Consider the following 21,932-nt stretch of genomic DNA (forward strand, 5'->3'; position numbering starts at 1 on the left):
TCGACACTACTGCAGTACATTAAGATACCAAACACAGTCCGGCGGCGAATAATCACGGCATGTCAAAAAAAGTTTATTTTAAAAACAGTCCAATAACAACAAAGTATATCGCCCATATATTCATTTATACTGACGTGAGAACAAAGCACCAATCAACAAAATCCAAGAAAAAATGTACACACTGATTTGCAGTCAAGTTTGCAGTAGCACTAACTGATAACGAAGAACCTTCGGTTTCGCCTGCGAACAACAGTGATATTTCTAGATTTGGAGCAGGTGTATCGATGACAAGCTGTTCACATTCACTGATGAAGTGCGCAACAGCTATTTTCCGGTGCGACATCACATCAGTCTTCTGCTTGGGCAATGGCAAACGCTATGATTCTGTCGACTGCGGCTTCAGTCAAAAAAGGAATTTTCTGCAAATGACGACGCGCTCCTTCTAGTTCAGCGGCATACACTTTGGCCACATCGATGGTCACGTCCGAGAGAAATTGACTAGGAGTTGGCTCCGGATAGGCTCGACCGGCTACATCCAGATCAAACGGATAAATTCCACAAGAAACAAATCCCGAAACAACATTCTTCGCCATATTCAAGTCATTCCATTTCTTTACAATATGACTGGCGAAATTCTGTCTGTTGACCTACGACAAAATTGACGTTTCGTAAATGATAAGACTTACACCGTAACAAAATTTAAATCCCATCAGGAGCATACAAATCAAATAATCAGAAAGTAACGGACAACTACTTTGCTGTACTCGTATCAATTAAAAGTCAATTTAGCAGACTGGAATCAAACCTCTTCCATAGAAGTCGGCGACAGCTGCCGTAAGTAGTCCTTCCAGTAATTTTTAACAGGGCCGCACATTTTGAGATCCCTTGGTCGCAGCTTCCCTGCCTGGCCCGAAGGAAGTGTAACGATGCTGATGTGTTTTCCCGACTTCACACACTCCGCCAGGAACTCCAGACTGAACATATGGGAGCTATGTCCGTCGAGGAAAACAACATTCTGAAAAAAAGCAGCAACAACCAAATTATAATTCAAGCTCATATCTATAAATCGTAATTAAAAACAAAGTGATCGTTCGCTAATTACAACAGTTCTCGATTTCGACAAATAACACCGTACCTTCGCCGATGTCATTCGGGGGATGATTTTCTCTCTGACATAAGTGGAGAAGGTGGCATCATCCATCACGTTCAACGGTTCACAAACGTTATTATGCTTGTTGTTGGTCCCGGGGGAATTAGACGCATGGACAGATTTTCCATCGAAAAGGATCAAAGGCCGCACAATTTCTCCGGCAGCATTCCCTCCCGAAAGCACGGTTATCAAATCACGGTCACAGCCATCGCAGTAAGAAAGAACCTGTAGAGGCTGAACACCCTCACTGGCATACACGGATATCGCTCCATCTGCAACCTCAAACGCCGACTCGTCGAAATTCCAGATGCCGGCTGGATCATCCAGCAGTCCATCATGATGCAATGCCGTCAGCCGTTGTATCCACCCCTCCCGATTCGCCACGGTCCATTCTTTCGTTTTCTTCTTTTTGGACAGATCAGGCTTAATTCGCTGGGCCAGCCTGGGATGCCTTTCAAGGAATTTTCGGTACCAGAATTTGGTGAAGAGTTTACGATGCTCTGGCACGTCTGTACGAAGCAGAAAACTGTTCCGAAAATAGAAAAACTAGGATTTGCATACTCGAACACATTATGAAAACACTGGAGACGTCTGCTCAAACAAAACAAGTACTTCAATTTTATTTTTATCTATCTTTCATTCTTTCTATTTATTATCATGTCGAGAATTTAATGCCACGCGAAACTGACAACAATCTAAAATGCGTTTATTCTGAAACCCGAAACAGTGCATGCATTAACTCGCAATAATAATACTTAATCAAAACAGGTTTAACTAGTACTTCGCACTCATCGCAGTATTAATTTTAAATACGGCAAAACAGCAAAACACTTTAAAACAGCAAAAGTTGTCTTTTAAATTGTACATTCAAATTATCATACTTTATAGATATTCAGACGGCTTGATATAGGAAACGTATGGGCCTACTATGGGGATCGTCACAATAACAAAAACATAACTGTCATACTTGAAGTTTGAACTTCGTAGTTCGTACCTTTAGATTTGGCCAGCAATGGAACAATCCGCTGCAAAATTCGACGGTCCAATGGCAAACCATTTTCGGCACATTTCAACAGCAGACTTTCTATGTAATTTTCTTCCGCGTCCGTGAACTTCCTTTTATGAGCTCCTAGCGTCCCTCGTTGGATCCCTTTCAGCTTTTCCCACAGCGTGGTGTATGGAACGTGGTATCGTTTGGCAGCTGCGTACTGCGAGAGGTTGCCTGATTCGACGGCTTGTATCGCCAGTGCCATACGATCGCTGACTTCTTGTGGCAAAAAATTATCACTGCTGGATTCTTCCGCGCTAAGCGGTAAGCCTGAAATCTCTTTGGTGCGCGTACGCGGAGTGTCGATTCGGGATGAAGAAAATAAACTGGCAGGGAGGCTCAAGTCACTGCTGAGGTCTCCGCCATCACTCGCAATCGCAGAGGAAGAATATTCCTCTGCGAAACCTGGTGATTCCATTTGCTCCATTATTACAAAGTGGCGAAGGCAGTGCCATAAACAGTGATCTCAATTACTGTCTTCGGAAAACACTCTGGTTTCGCGCAAAAAGCAAAGACAACGGAAAGCACAAAGCGTAACTCATCATAACTGAAAAGTGAAAACGTAGCTGCAGCGGAAAAACATTCTTTGAACGCGCTCTCATGCTGCCATCCCTGGGTGGCTGCCACTGGGTAGTTGTATAATTTGTATTGCACAGGCACGGCCAAAGTTGCCGCCAAACCAAAGTATTTTTCTTTCTAATGGAAAGTAAGAAAACCACTGTTGTTCATTTTTCTGCTATTAAATAAGTCATCTAAAATAGTTTGTTTCGAATATGCCAGTATATCAAATTGTTGCGAAAACATGTCAAAGTATTAAATCGCAGTTCGAATGCGATGCTCTTATAGGTCTTTAAGTATACTCGTACGATTTGCCGTAGAAAAAATCGATGACTTTATACAGATTGCAAACCAGCAAGCAACGTGACCAAACAAACATTTTAATTAAAAGGGCAGTGATCATTGGTTACAGTTCACCCCAGACAGCATTAATAATAATCCAAGAAAAACCATCCCAAAAACTCTTTAGAAATCCAATCAATTCCAGCAGAAAAAAACCATCCAACACACACAGCTCCAATAAAAACCAAATACGGAACAAAGGATTATTTTTCTCCAGGAAAACTTCAAACAAAACAAAACAAAAAATAGTTTTAATAAAATCAAAAATTAATTAAAAAATCCAATACACATATCCCGGACCAACCACGCGAAATAATCAGTCTTTGCACAAAATACACGGAAAGATCGCGCATACCATCCACACTCTTCTGCCCGTTGTCTTCCCAATCTGGATTCTGTACAAACTCGTCTATCCATATTTTCCATACAAATCACGAAAATCCATCCATGAAACCATAACGGTGCGAAAGAACGCCTTCCACATTAACCGGGTATCAATGGAAAAATCAAAGAACGCTGGCACAGCTGTCGTCTTTTCAACTGGTTTCGCGCGCTTCGTATTCGCGTTTCATACTGCTATGCGGGTGCTGTGATCCACTGTTGTGGCTGCCGTCCTCAGGAGGATACCGCGTTGTTGGCGTGTGCATCCTGCCAAGTCCTGTGTAATCTACGGAACCACCAAAGCAAATTACAGTTTATGATTAAAATACCACTTAATGTAAAATTCAATTTCATTCGAATCACACGTATCAATCGTATAAAATTACCTGAAATATTTTGTGCCGGAATGAAACCACCCATTCCCGGGGCTCCATACAGGGCGGGCGGAAAGAAAGCCTGGCCAGGCATCATAGCCATCAAACGTTGAGGATCCTGGAAAGAGAAAATTGTTATTACTATGCAGAGCGTACGGCTGTTTATCGAGATTTTATCTATCTGTACATAAATGCTAATCTGACCACTGACTACAGTAACGAATTAATTTTCTTACCATTTGCATCGGATAAAACTGCTGCCCTGGCAGCAGAAACTGCGTCCCAGCCACATTGGGCATCAGCAGCTGCGGTGTGGAGGCCACCGGCGCCGGCGTCGATATTACGCCCGACGGTATCCCGTCCATGCCCTCCAGATGAGCATAATGACCCCGCCGATTGGACGACGAGGACGAGGAAGCGTTGGACGGAGGCTGCCCGGGATAGCCGTTGGTCATTGCGTAGCTAGTTGCCGTGTCCCGCTGTTCCTTCTCCCTTTCGCGTTCCCTCTCACTGGTCCTCGAGCGGGGATAGGGTTTCGGTGTCTGGGAGGGGGACGACGCCGTTTGTAGGTGGGCGTTGGGAGGGTGCGGGTAGAGTGGGACGGACGACGGCGGCGGGGGAAGGGAGGAGGCGCTAGTGGCAGTTTGGGCGCGACTCTCGGGACGGGATGAGTCACGGGAAGAACGATGTACGGGATCACGGGCGGCTGGCTCGTGAAGACGAGCTAAAAGGCCATCCGAAGCGCTCTCATGTGGTGGTCCTAAACAAAACCCCAATTTATTGAAGTCTGAGCAAAAACAAGCGTTATCAGCATCTAAAATTTAGAAACTTTAAAGTAGGAGGAATGCTCCATGAGAAATGAAACGAAATCACAACAAAATCCAATTAGGCGTTTCACTAAATCTGGGAATTATTTAATCAACATCCCAAGGTGCTCTGTAGATCACATCAATTATTCGACATATCGTCAGATGTTCTTGCGTACAATATTAGATTAAAGTCATCGAACCACTTACCCCGTCGCTGCGTGTTACTGGCCGCCTCATCGTGCGGCTCCAGCACACTCAATAACCGCGCCACCTCTTCGGGCATGGTTGGCTGCACCACGGATAGGCCCCCGCCATCCGCTGCCACATGTTTCTCTGTTAGGCTTCGCAAAGCTTGCACTTGTGTTAGGTAGAAGGCTTTTAGTCCTTCCAGTTGACCAACTTTTTCCTTCAACATATTTAATTCCTTCTGCATCCGAAAGAATCCGTCAAGCGTGGTGGCGACTATAATGCGAACGTTGTATCTTACGGAATTTCGAAGCTAACGCATAAACATTTAGTTAGGTAACTATGCCTTTTTGCAACTGGATCTAGTTTACTCAACTATATTATGCAATTTACAGCACGTACAGTTAATTAAGCCACACCACGGCAAAGAAAGACAATCATAAACAATATTTACGATCCAATAAAATCAGTTCTGCCAAATGCCCTCCGGTGTGAAATATCACAAATGGCTGAACGGCAGACAGCTTACCGGTTGGATGAATAGCCGCTCCGGTTTGATGCGCCGCTGTCGTGCCAAAGGTCGACAGGGCCATCATCAGCGTATCGAAGGCCTGCGCGGCACTGCAATTATCCAACCCATAGTAAGCAGGTTAAATGCGTAATCGTCGGCATAATCACTGAATGAAGAGACGATGAAAAAAACCAGTCATGCAACTAACACAGCATCACTCACGTTGCATCCATCTCTTCGTCGGGCGGGGCGGCTGTGGAGGCGTTAGGACCGGTGCCGTTCACGTAGCCGTTGCTCTTTCGGCCCATTTCGGTTTTAGCCGGGACAGGTGTGGAGAGGTGTGTTTCTTCCGGCTGGCTAGGATCTGTAATATAAATCATTCAGATCCACGTCAGCAAAAATGTGAAACAAACACATACAAAAATTATAGATATTTAAATACTGTTCATTATGCGCTTTAATTTAATGATCCCTCCCCAAAAGATGCTCTAAGTTCCGATTCAAAGTCGGTACAGGATTCAAAGGTACAGGATTCAAAGTTAAAAAACAACTCTGAAATCCCCGGCTGAGAAATTAAAATAGAGGATAACCCTTGTGAACTGTCAGAAGTCGGCGAATTTCCCAGCAATAAAAACCAATGTACAAGTTGTACCGTAAGAAGATAATTTAGATTCCTGCCACTAATTGTTTATTTTCAATATTCAATGGTTTACGTAAGAGCGGTAAGACCTACCATTTTCGTAATGCAAAACAAAATTATTCATTCGAAACATATCCTACATTAATTATAAGCAGATGAAAGCGAACCGAACAACCGTAGAATTCTTAATAAACCAGTCAATCATTCCATGCAAAGAAAGCTTCCAAAACCGACTTTCAGCGAAACAAAAACCCCCAATGCCAACGAACTCCCATTAGACGAGACCAACTGATTTCCACCTGCAGCCATTCAATCGAACGCATCGCGCGCTATCTCAATAATTCAACCTCGCTTTCATCTGCGGTTCACCTTACATGCCATCCGCCCCCGGATCTTTTCGCGAAAATACCACCGCACAGAACAAGAGACAAATGAGCAAAATTGGCATTAACACAGACACATTGTCTGACAGGTAAACATCAGAGCCAATCATGTCAGCCGATTACACAATAAACATCCCCGAAAATAAAAACGAAACACTTGCAGTCTTCCCATAAACCAATCACTTACTGGCTTTCGTCGCGGAATGTACAGCACGCGAAGGGCGCTCATCCTGGGATTTCCGCTTAGATTTGGAGCCGCCGCTGGAGGGCGCTTGTGCCGTGGTAAGGGCAAGAGGCTGGTTGTTCATCACTGGTATTTCCGGACCGCTCTGATTGGTTCTATAATCGAGACAAGATTTCATTACAGCTGGCGATCAAAGGTTAAAACCATTGCGCTTTCCCAGTTAAGCGACACATTCCTCAAATAACGAATGCCGGATGTGTTTCAAAATATCAGATTTATCGAACTCGTCTAAACTGCAAAAACTATGGTGACGTTCGCTTGTCTCTGAAATCAAATCTTACAGAGCGGTATGTAAATAACAGTTTAGGAAATTACCAAAAAACAGATCCGCATATTCTAGATAGTCTATAGGAAAAAACTTACAGGTAATGCTGCACTTTCTCCACAGCAGTCCGATGCCGATCGTCATGCACCCTTGCCACGTTAATCATCTTTGGCGAGACAGGCTTCTCCGTTCTGGAAAACGGCGAAGAGGAATTTCCACCCTGACTATTTCGTTCCATATCCACTGGAGTGCCCCTGGGTGGCGTCGATTGTACACCACCTATTTGCATTTTCTGCGAATTCATTGTTGCCATCATCTGCTGCTGATGCTGCATGAACATCTCCGACTGCGGCGACGGATGTCCACTCGGCTGGCCACTAACCGGGGACAAATTCGTATTCGCTAGCAGGTCCTTAATCGTGGCTGTATTCCCTGCCCGTCTCGGATCGGTTTTGCTTTCCTTGGCGGCCTTCTTGGGTTTCTTCTGGCCTCCAGAATCCCCACCCGGTGAGGGTGCCATTCCCTTATCGTCCGGTATATACGGCGGCCGGACACCGGTGGTAAAAGGCATAACCACCGGCGGTAGTGTTGTCGTGCTGGTGGTGGCGCGCTCTATCGTCCGCTCAATCAGCGAACTAATGGTCAACGTCTCACTGTCCAGTATCGACGGCGTTAGCGGTCGTTTCCGGGGAAGAGGCATATTGGCCACCAGCGGGGGCGGCGTCCCGGTGCTCATCATTTTCACATGCTGCATCATCTCCGGCGCTTTACCCACGAGCATTGGTGGTCGGGAGAGATCATACTGGACGGGCATATCCGCAAAGGGATTAGCCACCTGATACCGAGCACCCGAGTCATTTGGCATCGGAGGCGGATGTGTCGGGTTCATGGGCGCATAGGGGAATGTTATCTGGGGCGGTTGTGAGGGCGACGCGGCCACGGGTGACGGTGCGGGATTGACCATAATGCCCGCATTGTCCATCCTAGCCATTAAGGACTTTTTATGGGGCTTCCGGATGGCCTGCTTCTCTTCGACCACCACCGGCTGCAACTCCGAGACGGTGGTCTGAATACCGCTGTCCGCGCTCTCCGTGGTACCCGAAGAACCCACGGAGGCCGTGGATTTGATGGAGGAAGAACGCTGATTGTCCACGGACGTGTTGCTGGCGCTGTTATCCACAACTGGGATGCTGTTTGAAGGCGGATCCGTCGTCGACGGAGGAGGTTGCGGGGACTTTTCGGGATTGTTCGGCGTAGAGTATCCGGAACTGGACGAGGCGCGTTCGCAGCCGGGCTCGGATATGCGGGGGTAAGCGGGTATCTTTCGATAGCGATCCCCAGCAATGGTCTGAAAATGCGTGGATGTCAGTTAGCATGATAAGATAAGTACTGTTTTACTACACTGCGAATAAATTAATGTATTGTAATGTATTTAACATTTTTAATAAAATCAACTGATCGGATTAGAATGCCATTAAATTATAAAAAAACGGCCAAAAGCAAATCACTAAGTTACGCGCCAGAAGAAATACAAATCAGCTTTTACTGAACAGGTAACAACAAAATTACCTCAATCAAATCGTCAACAACTACACTGTCAGAGAACACCAAACTATCAGAAACACCTTGTCTGTATTCACTCACGTACACAACTTAACAACGCACGCAATTTGCACTTACTCCACTTTCCTCTGGTGGAATGTGTTCGCCGCAGAAGCCCGAATAAACAACCTGCTGCTTGTTATTCTTCTTGGTAATCTCACACAGTAATCCTTTCTTCTGCGCACTATGAAAATCGATCAAGACCGACAGATAATTAGCCATTACCCAATTTGATAGATCGTCGTCGTAACAACAAAGTCCAACGTAGATGTCTGATGGCTATCGCCTGTACAAAACTAAACCCTTACCAAGTCACGTGAAACGCCTTACGACAGCCGTTCTTCTCACAAACAGCACTCGCACCGGCTGATGCGTCGTTTTTCGACGATTCCTCCAGACAAATGTAGCAAGTCTATAAAAAAATTTCCATTGTAAGCCAGAGTCATGATGCCATCCGCTCTGGTAACACACATTATCAAGTTACAAGAGCAATCATTTGTGTTTCGAATAACAAGAAAATTACCAGGAAACATCCACGTTTGATTAATTATTCACGAACGCCCAGATATTTTATATAGCGCCGAACAACCCGTACAGTAAAATCAAAAACACAAACATCACAAATTAATCTCATTCCTATTTGAACGAGCCTATGGGCTTAATTAAAGAAGCTGCCCCAAACAGCATGAAAATAAAAGGGAACATCATGTGAAATAATTATGGGAATATAACTGGGTCTAGTAAATTTATACCCACCCGTTGAAAAATTTCCCTGGGTAAGGTTGTTGTTACAATAGGTTCCATAACATCCGTATCCCCAAACGTCGCTTCCTTGATATACAACGCACAAATCACATGGGCCCACTTTCCCGATGCGGTAGGTTTGAAAGCGCCCTCTTTAGATGGACACAGTTCGCAGTTCTACAACAGATGATCCTGACTATCCAGAAATAATCGAAGCTTTAATGAAGTAGAAAGCCATAAACTAGCGCGAAAGCGTCAGCAGCAACATTGTTATCTCAATTAGGTAATAATCCGTAACCACCGCTGTGCCGAAGAGTATCCGAATATTCCAGCAGTAGTACCGTATGATAATCAAACACAAGCACGTTAGCACATCACAGAAAATAGTCCGGTAGTCAGCCGTCGTACTCGCAACGAACGCGAAAACAAAATATAAAAAGCAACAAATCCACACGCCAACCCAGTTAACATCAAAATGGACTTTCTCTCCGCTACAAACCCTGCCAGATTATTTTTACTACAGAAAGTATCAGGGTTATCAAACCCATCATTGCCAGCGCGACTGGAAGTTCTGTGCCTAGTGCCTACTCTCGCAGTTGGCCAGAACTTTATGTGGACCAACACACCCGCAACATGTGTTAAAAATAAACGGCAATTATCTAACAACCATAAATACACTAATTTTAACCGCTGTGCGGAATTCTTCTGATCAAACTACTGTTGAGGATTATCGGGGCAATAAAAATTACGAAGCGGCACGAAGGTCCACTGAGAAAATTACAACAAGCAAAAATCGATCACTTAAACGTGCACACACAATCCGGCGAAACAGCAGTATTAGTGTCGAGAAAAAAAGAAAGCATACACTGACACAACAGTGCTTCCCGTCATTCCCGGCTAATACTACTACCAGCCGCGTAAATCGGCGGTGTTCGTTGATCCTAATTCCTTTTCTCGCCCTTGTCACATGAGCCCTGCTAATGTTATTAGGGAATTTGCGAGAGCTTCTCAAGTTCAAACACAAACTCAAATTCAGGTTCCAGACTTGAATTTGAAGTTGAGTTGTAGTCTGAACTTGTGCATTCCTGATTTTGCGAACACCAAACTAAATTTTAAGTTAACCATTCTTAGTAACCTCAGCCCGCAAGCGGTAGTAATGTTGCCTTGCAAGAGAAAGCACCGAAGGTTTCCGGGCTGCTTTAGTCCATTCTTCAGTATTTAAAAACAAATCACGCAACAAGTTAAACGGAAAAGAAATCTCAGAGTGTTTTCTGATATCAAGAGAGAGGGAATTAGTGGTCAGTGAAGCTTTTTATTAGCGAATGAATTTTACCATAGCACTCTATGAAATGCTCATGCGGACTACCCCGTCGTCCGTAGAGATTCTATGATAAATTCCACTTGGCCTGCGAGCATTTTTTGTGCATAAAACCAGACTCCCATAGGATCAAAAAAATTGTTGGAATTTCTTCTTTCTTTCGACATTCAATGTAGGGCTTAAATAAAAGTAAATGTCGCGTAACGATTCAAAAATCAACAGTGGCAGCGATAAGCCAAGTAGGTAGCTGCCGACGCCAGAGGCTGGTAGAGACAGCGTTGACGAGAAAAACCATGCCGTCGGTGCTGCCCGTAGATTATTTATAGGAGTCGAACTACTTTGAACCAAACTTGTAAACAAGCAGCAAAGTAACAGAAAAATGTTTTTCCTTTTTAAAACTTGCTAGAGTTCAAGTTCTTGATCCAGCGGTTAACAAACTGCAGGCATTCGAAAGTTACCCAAGTTGGAGGGCCCTCCAACTTGAGCTGAAACTTGCACAAGTTGCGTTTTGCAAGTTCAAACTCATGTTTCGGCGGGCCAAAGCCTAGCGTGTATTACTTTTTTGACTTGAACTTGAGTTTGAGCTTGAAGTTGAAGCGGTTTCGCAAATTCACAAGTATGATTACTCTTCCATCTTCGCCTAAGAGACGCCTATAATTACACTCCCAAAGACATTGCCACAACAGGATGCAACTGTCGCGCCTGCTTGGCTTGCCAATCAGGGACTGTGTCGTCCACACCACGCAATCCAGGTGCTGTTTCCTCTGGTTCACGTCCCTGCGGGCTGCTGTGTGGGATCGTAATGCCACCGCGCTGAATGGCAAACATAAGGGCAACTCTATCTGGATCAGCACTCTTATGCAATCACTGGAGCCTTTGTAATTAGCTTCTCCGAAAACTACGTGCCAGCCGCAAGTAATCAATATTATTAATTCCGAAATCCTCTGTTCCGCGGCAGTTTAATCTGCCAGACCGATACAGTAGCTGGCGTTTATCCAGGTGTACAGCAATGACTATTTCTCGTAACTAGAGTAATATCCTGGGAAAATTCTCATGGATCATGGTAAATTCAGATTTTCTTCTATACATTAACGCGGGTAACGGGAAATTCTTAGGTAAACACCGGTGAAGATAAAAGATACGGCATCACACTTTCAATGAGCACACAACAATTAAAATCGCAGACTTACTATCTCAGTGAAAAATTGAAACCATTTGGTTTATAACGTATATAACTATATTTCTAACCACGAAATAAAACGTGGAAAATTTTTACCAGAACCGGAAAAACGTGTCAAATAGATTGAGCACCAAGATAGTACTTTACAGCAATTAATCTTTTCAAAGAACAGTTGCACGCCCCATTATTACGCATCTGCCTTCATTATCAATTCCGCTTCGGCATTGGTCACTCATTATCGATTCCGAGTGAATAAGTGATTCACCAAATAATTAAGTCCGTTGGCGCTGGTCAGAAAACAGGTCGGTTAACAACGGCAGCCAACGTGACAAGCAGCAGCAGCTGTGTTGTTTTTTTACCCCTCCACACTCTCCGAAATGCCGCTCTTCTTCAGCAGCGAGAGAGAGAGAGACAAGACACAGCGCCGAACACCAACGTACAGAAATATATTTTTAAACCTACTGACAAACAGCTGCGACTGCTGATTTCGCCTGGCGATGGCCGAGGGAAAAAATCACTTCAAGATTTAATCAAGCATTCACAAGGCCAGTATCTACGCATGGCCGCATCGCTCGAACCGAAAAGCGCGAAACAACACTACACACAACACGCACAACACACCACAGCCAACCTGCCAATGACCAACGAGAGCCCTCAATCAAAAACGCTTTACACTCGACGCGCGCACACACTCCGCGCTCTCTTTCGCTCACCAACTACCTGACAGGGAACAAAACCGCACTGCCGGATTCTAGGTCAAATCTGGCATCTCAAAGCTTCGCAGTCAATCCATTCACAGCATGTGTGTCGAAAAAAATTTCTCCGAACCACTCTTCGCAGAAGCCGTTCTAAAACCCTTAACCGCAACTGTTCTTTTTGTAAGTGTCGACGGAGCACACCGTACACCTAATCGCTGACAACACTGAAAACATGCGATACTCAGCAAAGCAAAACTACAGAAGCTCTCAAAATTCAAATCTCCGCCGACTTCAATTTATATTCAAAACAATTTTATTTTTAGTATTATATTTGCTGAAGATTTGATTTATTCAGTCATTTCAGTGCTATTTTCATATCTACTGTATGTTATGCAAAACCATGTTCTTATAATGCAGAACTATCTATTACACTACGGTTGAAACAGTGATTAAAAAAACAATATTAAATTATTGAAAACACCTAAATGCAGCAAAGGATGATTTCCAATTTGTTGACAAAGCTGGGTTAAATGTACCTAAATGCTATTGTCATTAATTTTGTCCGCACAATTTGCAAGTACCACACACACCCCAGTTTTTTATATATCGCCCACAACCCACACAGCAAGATGCATTCCAATCAATCAAGCATTTAAGCGGCACGTATTGGGAAAATGATTATCGTACGGTTCGTACCATGAAACAGCAAAAACGCCAATACACAAACATATTTCCCCAACCACCGCTTTTTACCCATATTTTACGATGTCGCTTATCAAATAGCACTTAAAAGCACATCCACAGCTAACTTCACCAGTTAGTGCACGCCTAAACTGCGTTGCCAGCACTTACCACAGTCGGGGAACCCGCGTCAGCATTGGAGGAACTCGACGAACCCACAGCCGTATTCCGCAAGTATGCGCACTTGGAACAAAACCAGTCTCCTGTGGGAATGGCCCGAATTCCATAGCATGCTGTACAGAAAAAGCAACAAAAAGTTCGTTAGTAACTTTGCCAATTTTCACGGCTGTGCAGTCGTCTGCCAAGCACACATGAGCCAGCGGACTTTATTGAGTAGCTTTATCGAAAATCGGACAGAAAGCACTTTACCCTTTCAACTCGCACCAGCCAGCTCACATTGTGAGATGTACGTGTCTGTGCTAAATTTACAACAATTCTGCTTACTCCAATGCAAAGGTTGATATCGGGCAGATTCTTCTGCCAAAAAGTCTTCGAAATTTTCAAAGAATATGTACGGCACCTTGATACGCCGTACGCTGATACAGCCGCCGGCCACGAATTCCCTGTGTACGGCTATACAATATCCATTCAAATTAACCGGTACATGGTCGGCGACACGAGCGTCCTAACTGAACTGACCAGAATTCTAAATCCAGCTGATTACGATCGATACGATCCCGGATTTAACCTCGTATCTGTGCATGCGAACAAAAATGACAACCAGCGTTCCAATCTTTACAACAGAATGAAAAGGATACGGTCATTGGCATGGCCATTCAAACGGTTATCTTAGCGGAAAATCAAGAAATGCTGCAGTAGAAGTATAGACTTTTCAGATGGCACGGAGCAACAGACGCGAGACAACTGCCATCCGCTCACTTGCCAATGCTGGCGTTATGCCAGAATGAATTAAAAAATTGCGGTAAAAAATCGCGGACAAATTCGTACTGCACAAAAACCCGATGACGCATCCCGGCTGTACGAGTGAGGGCCATTTTGCGTAATCGACATTTATCAATGGATTTTCATTCAAGTTGTACGCACTAATTAGAATGATATTAACGAACGCCATAAAGCATATCAAATAAAACTGCATACAAGCACTTCCACAGAAAATCGATCGCGCAATGCGCCGCAATCTATCCGCATTTGGCAACATTCGACGCTACTGGGCTCAAACGTTCGAACTCTTCATTAAAACTTGAAAACTTAATGGTAAGCTGATCTACATAAGTTATAAGTCACCCACCTGTTATCGCAGCATTAGCACAATGTTATCAAAATGATTAAATGAGTAATAAAATTACCGCTAATACATCGGTAACATGCATTCGAATGTCGAAAGTCCACTGGCGTAATAAATTTAATTACCTAAAATACTTATTTTCTATAAGAAATTTTCGTGTTTCTCATACGGAATAAGTACACAATCTGCAATCTGGATCCCAATGGGGCGCTCGAGCGAAATACAGATTAAATTTAGGTTTTTACCGCCAGCGAGCGTTTTACGAGAAAAACCATCTGATATCAAATCACGAAGGCAGTATGGTGCCAGCGGTTTCGGTTCGGTAACAGTTCATGGCGGCCAGGCTGAATGGAACAGGCCAAATAACAGCTGCCGGCTGCCCAATGTCCATACTCCATGGTACGGTAAAACGGTTGCCGCTTCAAGTGAAGACGGTCCTACGGCCTACCGCCACGATTTAATGCCACGCCCCCCAAGGAAACTCGCACCGTCAGGCGTAACGCTTCAAACCTCAGCATCTTCACATCGAAAAAACTGACCACTTCCGCCGTAGTGCAGAGTGACTGCAGACTGCATCTTCATAAACGAAAGTAAACGAAACAAAATCGGAGGTACGCAAAACTGCAAATTTAAAACAGATTGCAACATATCACTAGTATATTTCAGCAATTCATAAATTACGGAAACTTTTCTGCCGTATCACAGTCAGATTTTCGATAGCGATTTGCTATTTTTCTTTTAAACCATAATTTGATACTAAATGCATTTGTATGCGCAGATACTGCGCCAAATTCAAAAAATAAACATTTTTCACGTACAGGCTACGTACACAGTAAGGCGTGTGAAAGTATATCAATTCTCCCTTGTTTCTTATAAAAGTCTGTAACCCGTATAAATTTGTGACTTATGGCGTTACGGGCATCGGTAGTCGGTACTGCTGTAACAGTGCTGTTACACAATTTAAACGTGTTGTCACTTGTGCGACGTCTAGAATCTCCATCCCCTCGTCTGAGTATCATTTCCTTTTTCCGCGCCGCGTGAGTCGCGCCACAAAAGCGGCCTACATTCCATCGATTAGCAAAGTGAGATGCGTGATAACACAGTTTTTAAGTCGGGAGGAATCAGGACAACGGGGTGGAATATTAAATGGAATTTTTGCTCTACTCTATCAGCATCTAAAATAACATGTCAAATTCTAATGCAATTTAACGGCTCCATCAGGATTTAGATGCTGTCAGTCGCCCGTAAAATAACAATCCCAAAACTAAGAATATATTTCATGACTTCTTGCTTTAAATTTACGAAGTTTAAAATTTCGGATATGCCTAACAAGAAATTACTATGCACCAGACAAGGTTATTATCGACAAAATTTTTATGAAATGCGTGAATCCCAATTCATTTAAAACGCAAGAAATGTGATACGAGTAGATAGGCATAGCTTGTTTTATTAAAAATTAGATCGTAGTAAAAAATGGAACAGCATCAAATAAGTACTGTACTAAGATAACTGCAAATTATTATTATTAATAACAAACTAATAACCATTCGAAGTAGGCATGGATTCAAATATTTAACGATAAAGTGCTAATTAAACCGGTAGTGCCAGTGACGGCACAGAAAAGCAAAAGCGATGTATGTACATTGTACAACTTTACGCATGCAGGATAATTAATGGAAAACTGCTTCCACAAAAGGGAAAACAAAAAGGAAACACCAAATATAAAAAAAAAGCAAGAATAACTGCGTACGATATACGGTGTTTACAGTTTGTAGCTGTACATTAAATTTCCCGGTCAGGCAGTATCGATCCTGCCGACAAAGCGGTGCAGGCGTTATCATAAAAATTGATCGGCAACGTCCCAACGTTATCGATCGGCACAGCCGTACAGTGCACCGCGACCTCACAATGAGCACTACTCCACATTACATAAAAAATAGTCGTGCAAAATTCAAACATTCATATTTATCGAACAATTACTTACAGGCAACGCGTGCCAAGAGTTGACTGGTTCTTTTTAAAATTGCCACTCAACACGCCTGGTTTTAACCGGCAGAGAGATCTAGAGAGGCACCTACAGACAGAAAGAGCGAGAGACAGAGAGAAAGAACACCATCAGCAATTTTCACTCGGAAAAGAAAACGCAGAAATTCAAATCGCAGCAATGGCTGTTTAAACAGAGCCAATGAACTTTAGCAATAAATGTTGGCCCGGAAACGACGGTGTGCGCGGGTTAGGAAAACCGACTGTTTAGTGCTTATCGTCAGAAAAACGGCTCCTGCTTCATGTGTGCATGTTGTGGTGTGACAATAATCAGGGGCGGGATCTGTCCAGATAAACAAAATATGGGAACAACATAGCAGAGCGATTTTTTTCTTGTCTGACAACCGAACGGTCGATTTATCACCGCGTGATCCCGGCAAAAAATGCGCACACAATGTTTTCCTACAGGCAAAATTGTAAGAAAGCGATGACGAAACCGGACTTTCGGCTTTTAAATAGCAAAAGGCAGAAAGACACACCAACTACTTTAATACTCACTTTTTCTCTTTTAAAGCGATTAATTGTGGGGCCAAAAAAATTTACCGCAAACTGCCATAAACTTGTTTTACATGATTTAGTAAAACCAACTAATAACAAATTAATGACAATTCCGTGTATTTGAATCTGGAAAACTTCCAAGCTTTACTATAAACAATTCAACAGCCATTCTTCACAATTTATGATTCGTCAATAGTGCCTACAGTCACTAAATACACTGCGGTATCGTTTATATATGCTGTACATTATTAACCAACAAGTGCCATTATCAAAACTAGAAGTATTAAAAATAAATAAAAACTGTTAAAAACCAATTACGGCATTTATATGATCATCCGGGCGTTGAAACAATAAAGGAAGGCTTCAACTTCAGCCTTAAAACAACAAAAATAAAATCTTTACCGGCAGTTTCTATCTTTTGTCCTCCACAATAGTCAATGAGTAAACAAGCAATTGCGCAGCCAAACCATACAATTTCTGACTAATCAGCAGTAGCTCGACCCAGCCGAGGGCCCACGAGGTCACCTTGAGGAGAAAATTAGCCATCAACAAAACCGCTTCCGTTTCGTTTCGCATGCACAGCGCTAGGCGTTTGAATAGCGTTGAATCAAACATTTTTCTATTATTGTTCTTATCGGACATTTACAACCTTTAGCCTCTCTCCCCTTGGCTGATCGCGTTGACCACTTTTTAATCAATACAACACAACAAGGTGTTATGAGACCAACAGCATCGATAACACACTTCCAATATTTTAATTGTGCAATCAGGTAGCTTTTTAGTGCAGAATTTACGTTGCAATCAGGGGATGTTTACTTCAAACATCGTTAATTGTTTAATACTCTGGTACAAAATATTTTTAGCCTCACGTGAGAACTGGAGAAACATTCAACAAAAACGACCTCTGTTCGGTGAAATCAAAAGTCACCATATTCCCCATGCAAATTTTCGATAAGCTAATACCAAGAAAAATGACTCTGAGCTGCCAGCGATCAATTAGTCATTAAAATGGTACTGTAGTTTGTCTTGAGCGTAAATCGGTAAGTAAAACGATTAACCAAACGGCTTTTTAGTTATCTTTTTTTCAATACTATCTGTATATACTTTAACTCGTAGGATTCACAACGTTAAATCTACAGTATTAAAGTGTACCAGCAGTATTAAACTGTAACAGCACACAAAAAAGAAAATACTCTGCTTTGTAAAAATTTAAGGTTATACGTTTACAACCAGCAGAATATCTAAACATGTTAACGTTAAAATTACCTACTGTCTGTAAATTACCTACTTACGTTATGCAGTTGTTTAATTAGTTTGAGACTTTGTGAGTGACTTCCTGTCGGCATTTATGTGGGATCAAGAATAAAGGTACTATACTTTCTTGATTAATACGATAATTTGTTAACACCTAGCCGACCGAAACCTTACAACGCAAAACACTCGAATGTCACGAAAAAGATCAGTTATGTTATACTTCGTCGGCAGAAAACAGAGTTCCATGACAACCTAGTTCACATCGTTTTGCGGATATTATACCGTATCAAAAAAACCATACACAAATTTTTGCGTGGCTAAACACCGGTTAGATAAGACTTATTTAACGGGCCCCTATTACGTGGCCTAATATTATTGTTGAAGTATTTATATGTGAATTCCAAATATACGTCTATTCTCTATTTGCCTCTATATAAAGTTATAAACTGATGTAATAAAATCTAATAAGACACGCCGCGATGGAGAACATTTTTGCGGTTCCGTTGCGCATCGATCGAGCCAGTTGTTGCTGGCTGCACTCGCAGCGTCGAGCGCGAGGCATCGACATTAAAGTACATTGAGGTCATTCAACAATACTTGAAAGTATAAACCGAAAAAACCTTCCAACTGGTCGGATTACCTCGAACGAACTTGAGCTACTGGCCATGCAGTGCAGACCTTTTAATCGAGCTGCACACAAAAGAAACCAACAGGTTTTCCTGAAGAATCGAGAAAAAAACCAAATATAATGACGTACAGACCTTTTTATTCCCATGCATTTCCGCAACTCATCAACAGATGTGCCGCGCAGGCGCCCAACCAAGCACATGGAAAAAGCTCAACTTTCACATAATTTAATAACCACACGTTTACTTTTTCGTGCTCCGGACAAATTCTGAATATCAAGCTATCTCGAAGCATTTCCCCGGCACTCACACAAACTGCAAAATACTGTGCTGTATTAGTACAGTACTAAAAATTAATCATAAATAGGCGCGCACGCTAATTCTGTAATAAAATAACAATTAATTAACAATAAACTCTCCAATGTTATGAAAATTATCATCTTAACAAAAACTACAAATAACTAAGAAAATATACCAAACTAGGCGTTGACAGACCGCACTGCAGCAGAAGTTTTTATATTAAAAATTATTTTAAGCACATCAGCAGTAACAAACGCAACTCATGCGATAAAAGAAAATTCAGAATAATTATGTACATTGATTACGCGAAAAATCCACTTCATGATTTCCACAACTTCACAGCAGTGTCAGTTACTCTAACCATAAACTGCAGTGTATAGCTTTTTTAACCGTGCATACCTTATTAATCTGATATTCCGATGCAACAAAAAGGCACAAGCCAGCACTATTAAACAAAATTATTATGATCTTTGACAAGTCAATCAGGGCATCACTTACAAAAAAAACCCGTAAATTTTTATTGAATGCGTAAATCTATTATATCGGTTTATATTGTAGCCTGTTGTTTAGTAAGTTCCCTGCGGTATTTTGAATCTTAATTATCAAATTTTAGTGCGCAATCCGGCATTTACTAATAAGCGCTTAATTGTTCGACTGCAAATGCAGTCGTCTTCAAATTTCTTCAAAAGAAACCAAATAAATTCATAGGAATATACCTATATTCCCAACACACCATCAAGATTTTTTAACTACTGTGGGAGTATATTTTTCACATGTTATAATTTGATAACAATAAATAATTCTGTAATACGGGTAGCATTCTTTTCAACTTATTGTAATTAAACAGTCAAAAAGATTTATTCATCGTTCGCTAGAGCCTTTCACGTAGGCCGCATTTTATATTGTGCACAAGATTAAACAAGAACACCTTTTAATCGAATTGTAACTCCTGATTCTAATAGAGTAATTCAAAAATCGACTTGGAAGGTGGGCGCGGTTTGCTTAAGTAATTCAGCGACTTTTACGTAACGTAACTCCTGACACATTATTAGAACTCGCCACACCCAAAAACAGGACCAAAATGCAAATTCTTAGCCGGTGCCAGTGCGTCTCTTGACTCTTTCAAAGAAAACCACAGCCGGTGGTTAATAAGAAAAAGCATTTTCACTAAAATTTTATTTAGAATGTAATGGTTTCTTGCATAAATTAAACAATAACAGCTAATTGTAAGAAACAGCGCAGTCCGACAGTCGTAAACTTATAATATTTCAAGTACAGTACTCGTATTTCAACTTGTACATGCATCGAAATTAAATTATTACAGTACATACAAATTCAATTAGTAAACAGACAGGTGTATAAATCACGCACTCAAACTCTACATAATTTCAAATTATCGCTAACTGTAGGATTCAAAATCCGTTTAATTAACTCTTTAATAATTAATAATTCTCGATTCCAGAAAATCTTGAACTAATTGTAAAATTAAGTACCTTTATGTACACAGACGTTACAGCCTTTTCCGTCACAATAAACGAGAGGATTATCTTCTGTTCCTGTATCATCCGCACAAACACAACAGCCTTCCATGCTCTCCAAAATACAACTGACCGCTGTTGCCAAATTGCTCATAAACGTCGTCCTTTAACGACCGAGAGCAGAGCGGATCGACTGAAAGCAAATCACTCAATGATAAATCCAGCTAAAACTTAAAAACATTCGAATGTTCCACAGCTGATCTTGCGCATCATCCCGCAAAACAAGATTAAAACAATCGTATAAAAATAAATATTCGTAAATGTTTAATATTGGCAATATTAATAGACTGAAAATAAATATATCACAAAATCCAATAATTGCAATGATCAGAAGTTATCGCTTGATAAGGCCGAACGGGAGGCGGAAATGAAGTCTGCGGATTGATAAATGCTACGCACTGCTCTATCGGCGTTCGTTCGCCTTTAAGACACAAGAGTGCAATAGAGACAAAAAGCGTGCTCTGAAGAGAATTGACAGAAAAGGAAATAAAAAGTAAAAGCCACCACGTTGCAGTTTGTTGCAGCGTGTTTTTCCGCTAGAGAAAAATTGCACTATTCGTACAGCCGTATTGGCCATATAGGACGATCGTCGATGTGTAAGTGCACATGTGTGCACGTAGAGCTTGTTCAACCGGACCCGTAGGAAAAAATTGGCAAACAAGACCATTCGGCAGCTTACACTTTGTGCACGGTAGAAATTTAGGTCTCCAGCGTTTTGTCGCTGATTCGCTTGTTTTTGGCGAGTGGCACCGCAGAGTTCGCCAACATACGCCGCGTAGGCGGAACCGATTAACCGAACAGCGATGATCCATAAGGCAACGCCTTGGTGTTAAGGTTAAACGGCTTGAAGTCGTAGACATAAGCGCCAAGTTTACGGCTTTGCCTTCAGTCTCGTAACGCCTCGAGGCTCCTTAGGCTTTTCGCACTTGGACGAGAAGCCCTATATAACAGACCACGAGACGCTACTGCAAAAATAAAGTGGCCATCGGTTATTTTTCGTGTGAGTCTAAATACGTACCGGAACCGGCTGCAGTAGGGCCGCTGTACAATGTTGAATGTACGTAAGAAAGCAGTCTATCCCACATTTATCCCATCATTTAATTTAATTTAACCATAAAATTAGGAATCTGCAATTTGTAATCTGTCTTCATCCATTTCGCTACGGCTAAGTGCATCGGCTTCACGCTATCTTCCCAGTTCTCTTTGGCTAGAGTAAGTGCTAGTGGGATACATGCTATTTGCTGGAAAATTAA

At 42.2% G+C, this 21,932-nt stretch overlaps 2 protein-coding genes across 7 annotated transcripts; both read right to left on the reverse strand.

The window, feature by feature from the left end:
* Positions 1-52: 52 nt before the first annotated feature.
* Positions 53-2,736, reverse strand: LOC129587541 (uncharacterized). The gene is made up of 4 exons (XM_055481336.1): positions 2,145-2,736; positions 1,136-1,659; positions 806-1,015; positions 53-647 (listed from the first exon to the last, which is right to left on the reverse strand). The coding sequence occupies exons 1-4, from the start codon at positions 2,623-2,625 to the stop codon at positions 348-350; spliced, it is 1,515 nt and encodes a 504-aa protein (XP_055337311.1). The 5' UTR covers positions 2,626-2,736; the 3' UTR covers positions 53-347.
* Positions 2,737-3,120: 384 nt separating this feature from the next.
* On the reverse strand, positions 3,121-21,373 carry LOC129587454 (protein AF-10-like). Of its 6 annotated transcripts, none has more exons than XM_055481204.1 (13): positions 20,635-21,373; positions 13,286-13,407; positions 9,250-9,414; positions 8,802-8,905; positions 8,572-8,677; positions 6,990-8,239; positions 6,570-6,721; positions 5,582-5,723; positions 5,378-5,469; positions 4,870-5,124; positions 4,090-4,613; positions 3,866-3,971; positions 3,121-3,765 (listed from the first exon to the last, which is right to left on the reverse strand). In XM_055481204.1, exons 1-13 carry the CDS (start codon positions 20,771-20,773, stop codon positions 3,635-3,637), a joined length of 3,288 nt encoding a protein of 1,095 aa, XP_055337179.1. In that variant the 5' UTR covers positions 20,774-21,373; the 3' UTR covers positions 3,121-3,634. The 6 variants fall into 6 exon arrangements, with proteins under 6 accessions (XP_055337179.1, XP_055337184.1, XP_055337183.1 ...); XM_055481209.1 differs by lacking the exon at positions 20,635-21,373 and adding an exon at positions 18,977-19,088; XM_055481208.1 differs by lacking the exon at positions 20,635-21,373 and adding an exon at positions 16,405-16,618.
* Positions 21,374-21,932: the final 559 nt, after the last annotated feature.

The sequence above is a fragment of the Paramacrobiotus metropolitanus genome, unplaced genomic scaffold (assembly GCF_019649055.1).
Source record: "Paramacrobiotus metropolitanus isolate TYO unplaced genomic scaffold, Prichtersi_v1.0 Parri_scaffold0000025, whole genome shotgun sequence".
In the NCBI taxonomy this organism is placed as follows: domain Eukaryota; kingdom Metazoa; phylum Tardigrada; class Eutardigrada; order Parachela; family Macrobiotidae; genus Paramacrobiotus; species Paramacrobiotus metropolitanus.

Bases quoted from the DNA above. Each gene is read 5' to 3' on its own strand.
- LOC129587541 (XM_055481336.1), bottom strand. From the start codon at position 2,625: ATGGAGCAAATGGAATCACCAGGTTTCGCAGAGGAATATTCTTCCTCT. The intron at 1,660-2,144 runs GTACGAACTACG...TGCTTCGTACAG, and splicing joins ATTGCTGGCCAAATCTAAAG to ACGTGCCAGAGCATCGTAAA. The intron at 1,016-1,135 runs GTACGGTGTTAT...GCTTTTTTTCAG, and splicing joins CCCGAATGACATCGGCGAAG to AATGTTGTTTTCCTCGACGG.
- LOC129587454 (XM_055481204.1), bottom strand. From the start codon at position 20,773: ATGAGCAATTTGGCAACAGCGGTCAGTTGTATTTTGGAGAGCATGGAA. The intron at 9,415-13,285 runs GTAAGTGCTGGC...CATCTGTTGTAG, and splicing joins ACGCGGGTTCCCCGACTGTG to AACTGCGAACTGTGTCCATC. The intron at 4,614-4,869 runs GTAAGTGGTTCG...GGTTTTGTTTAG, and splicing joins CAGTAACACGCAGCGACGGG to GACCACCACATGAGAGCGCT.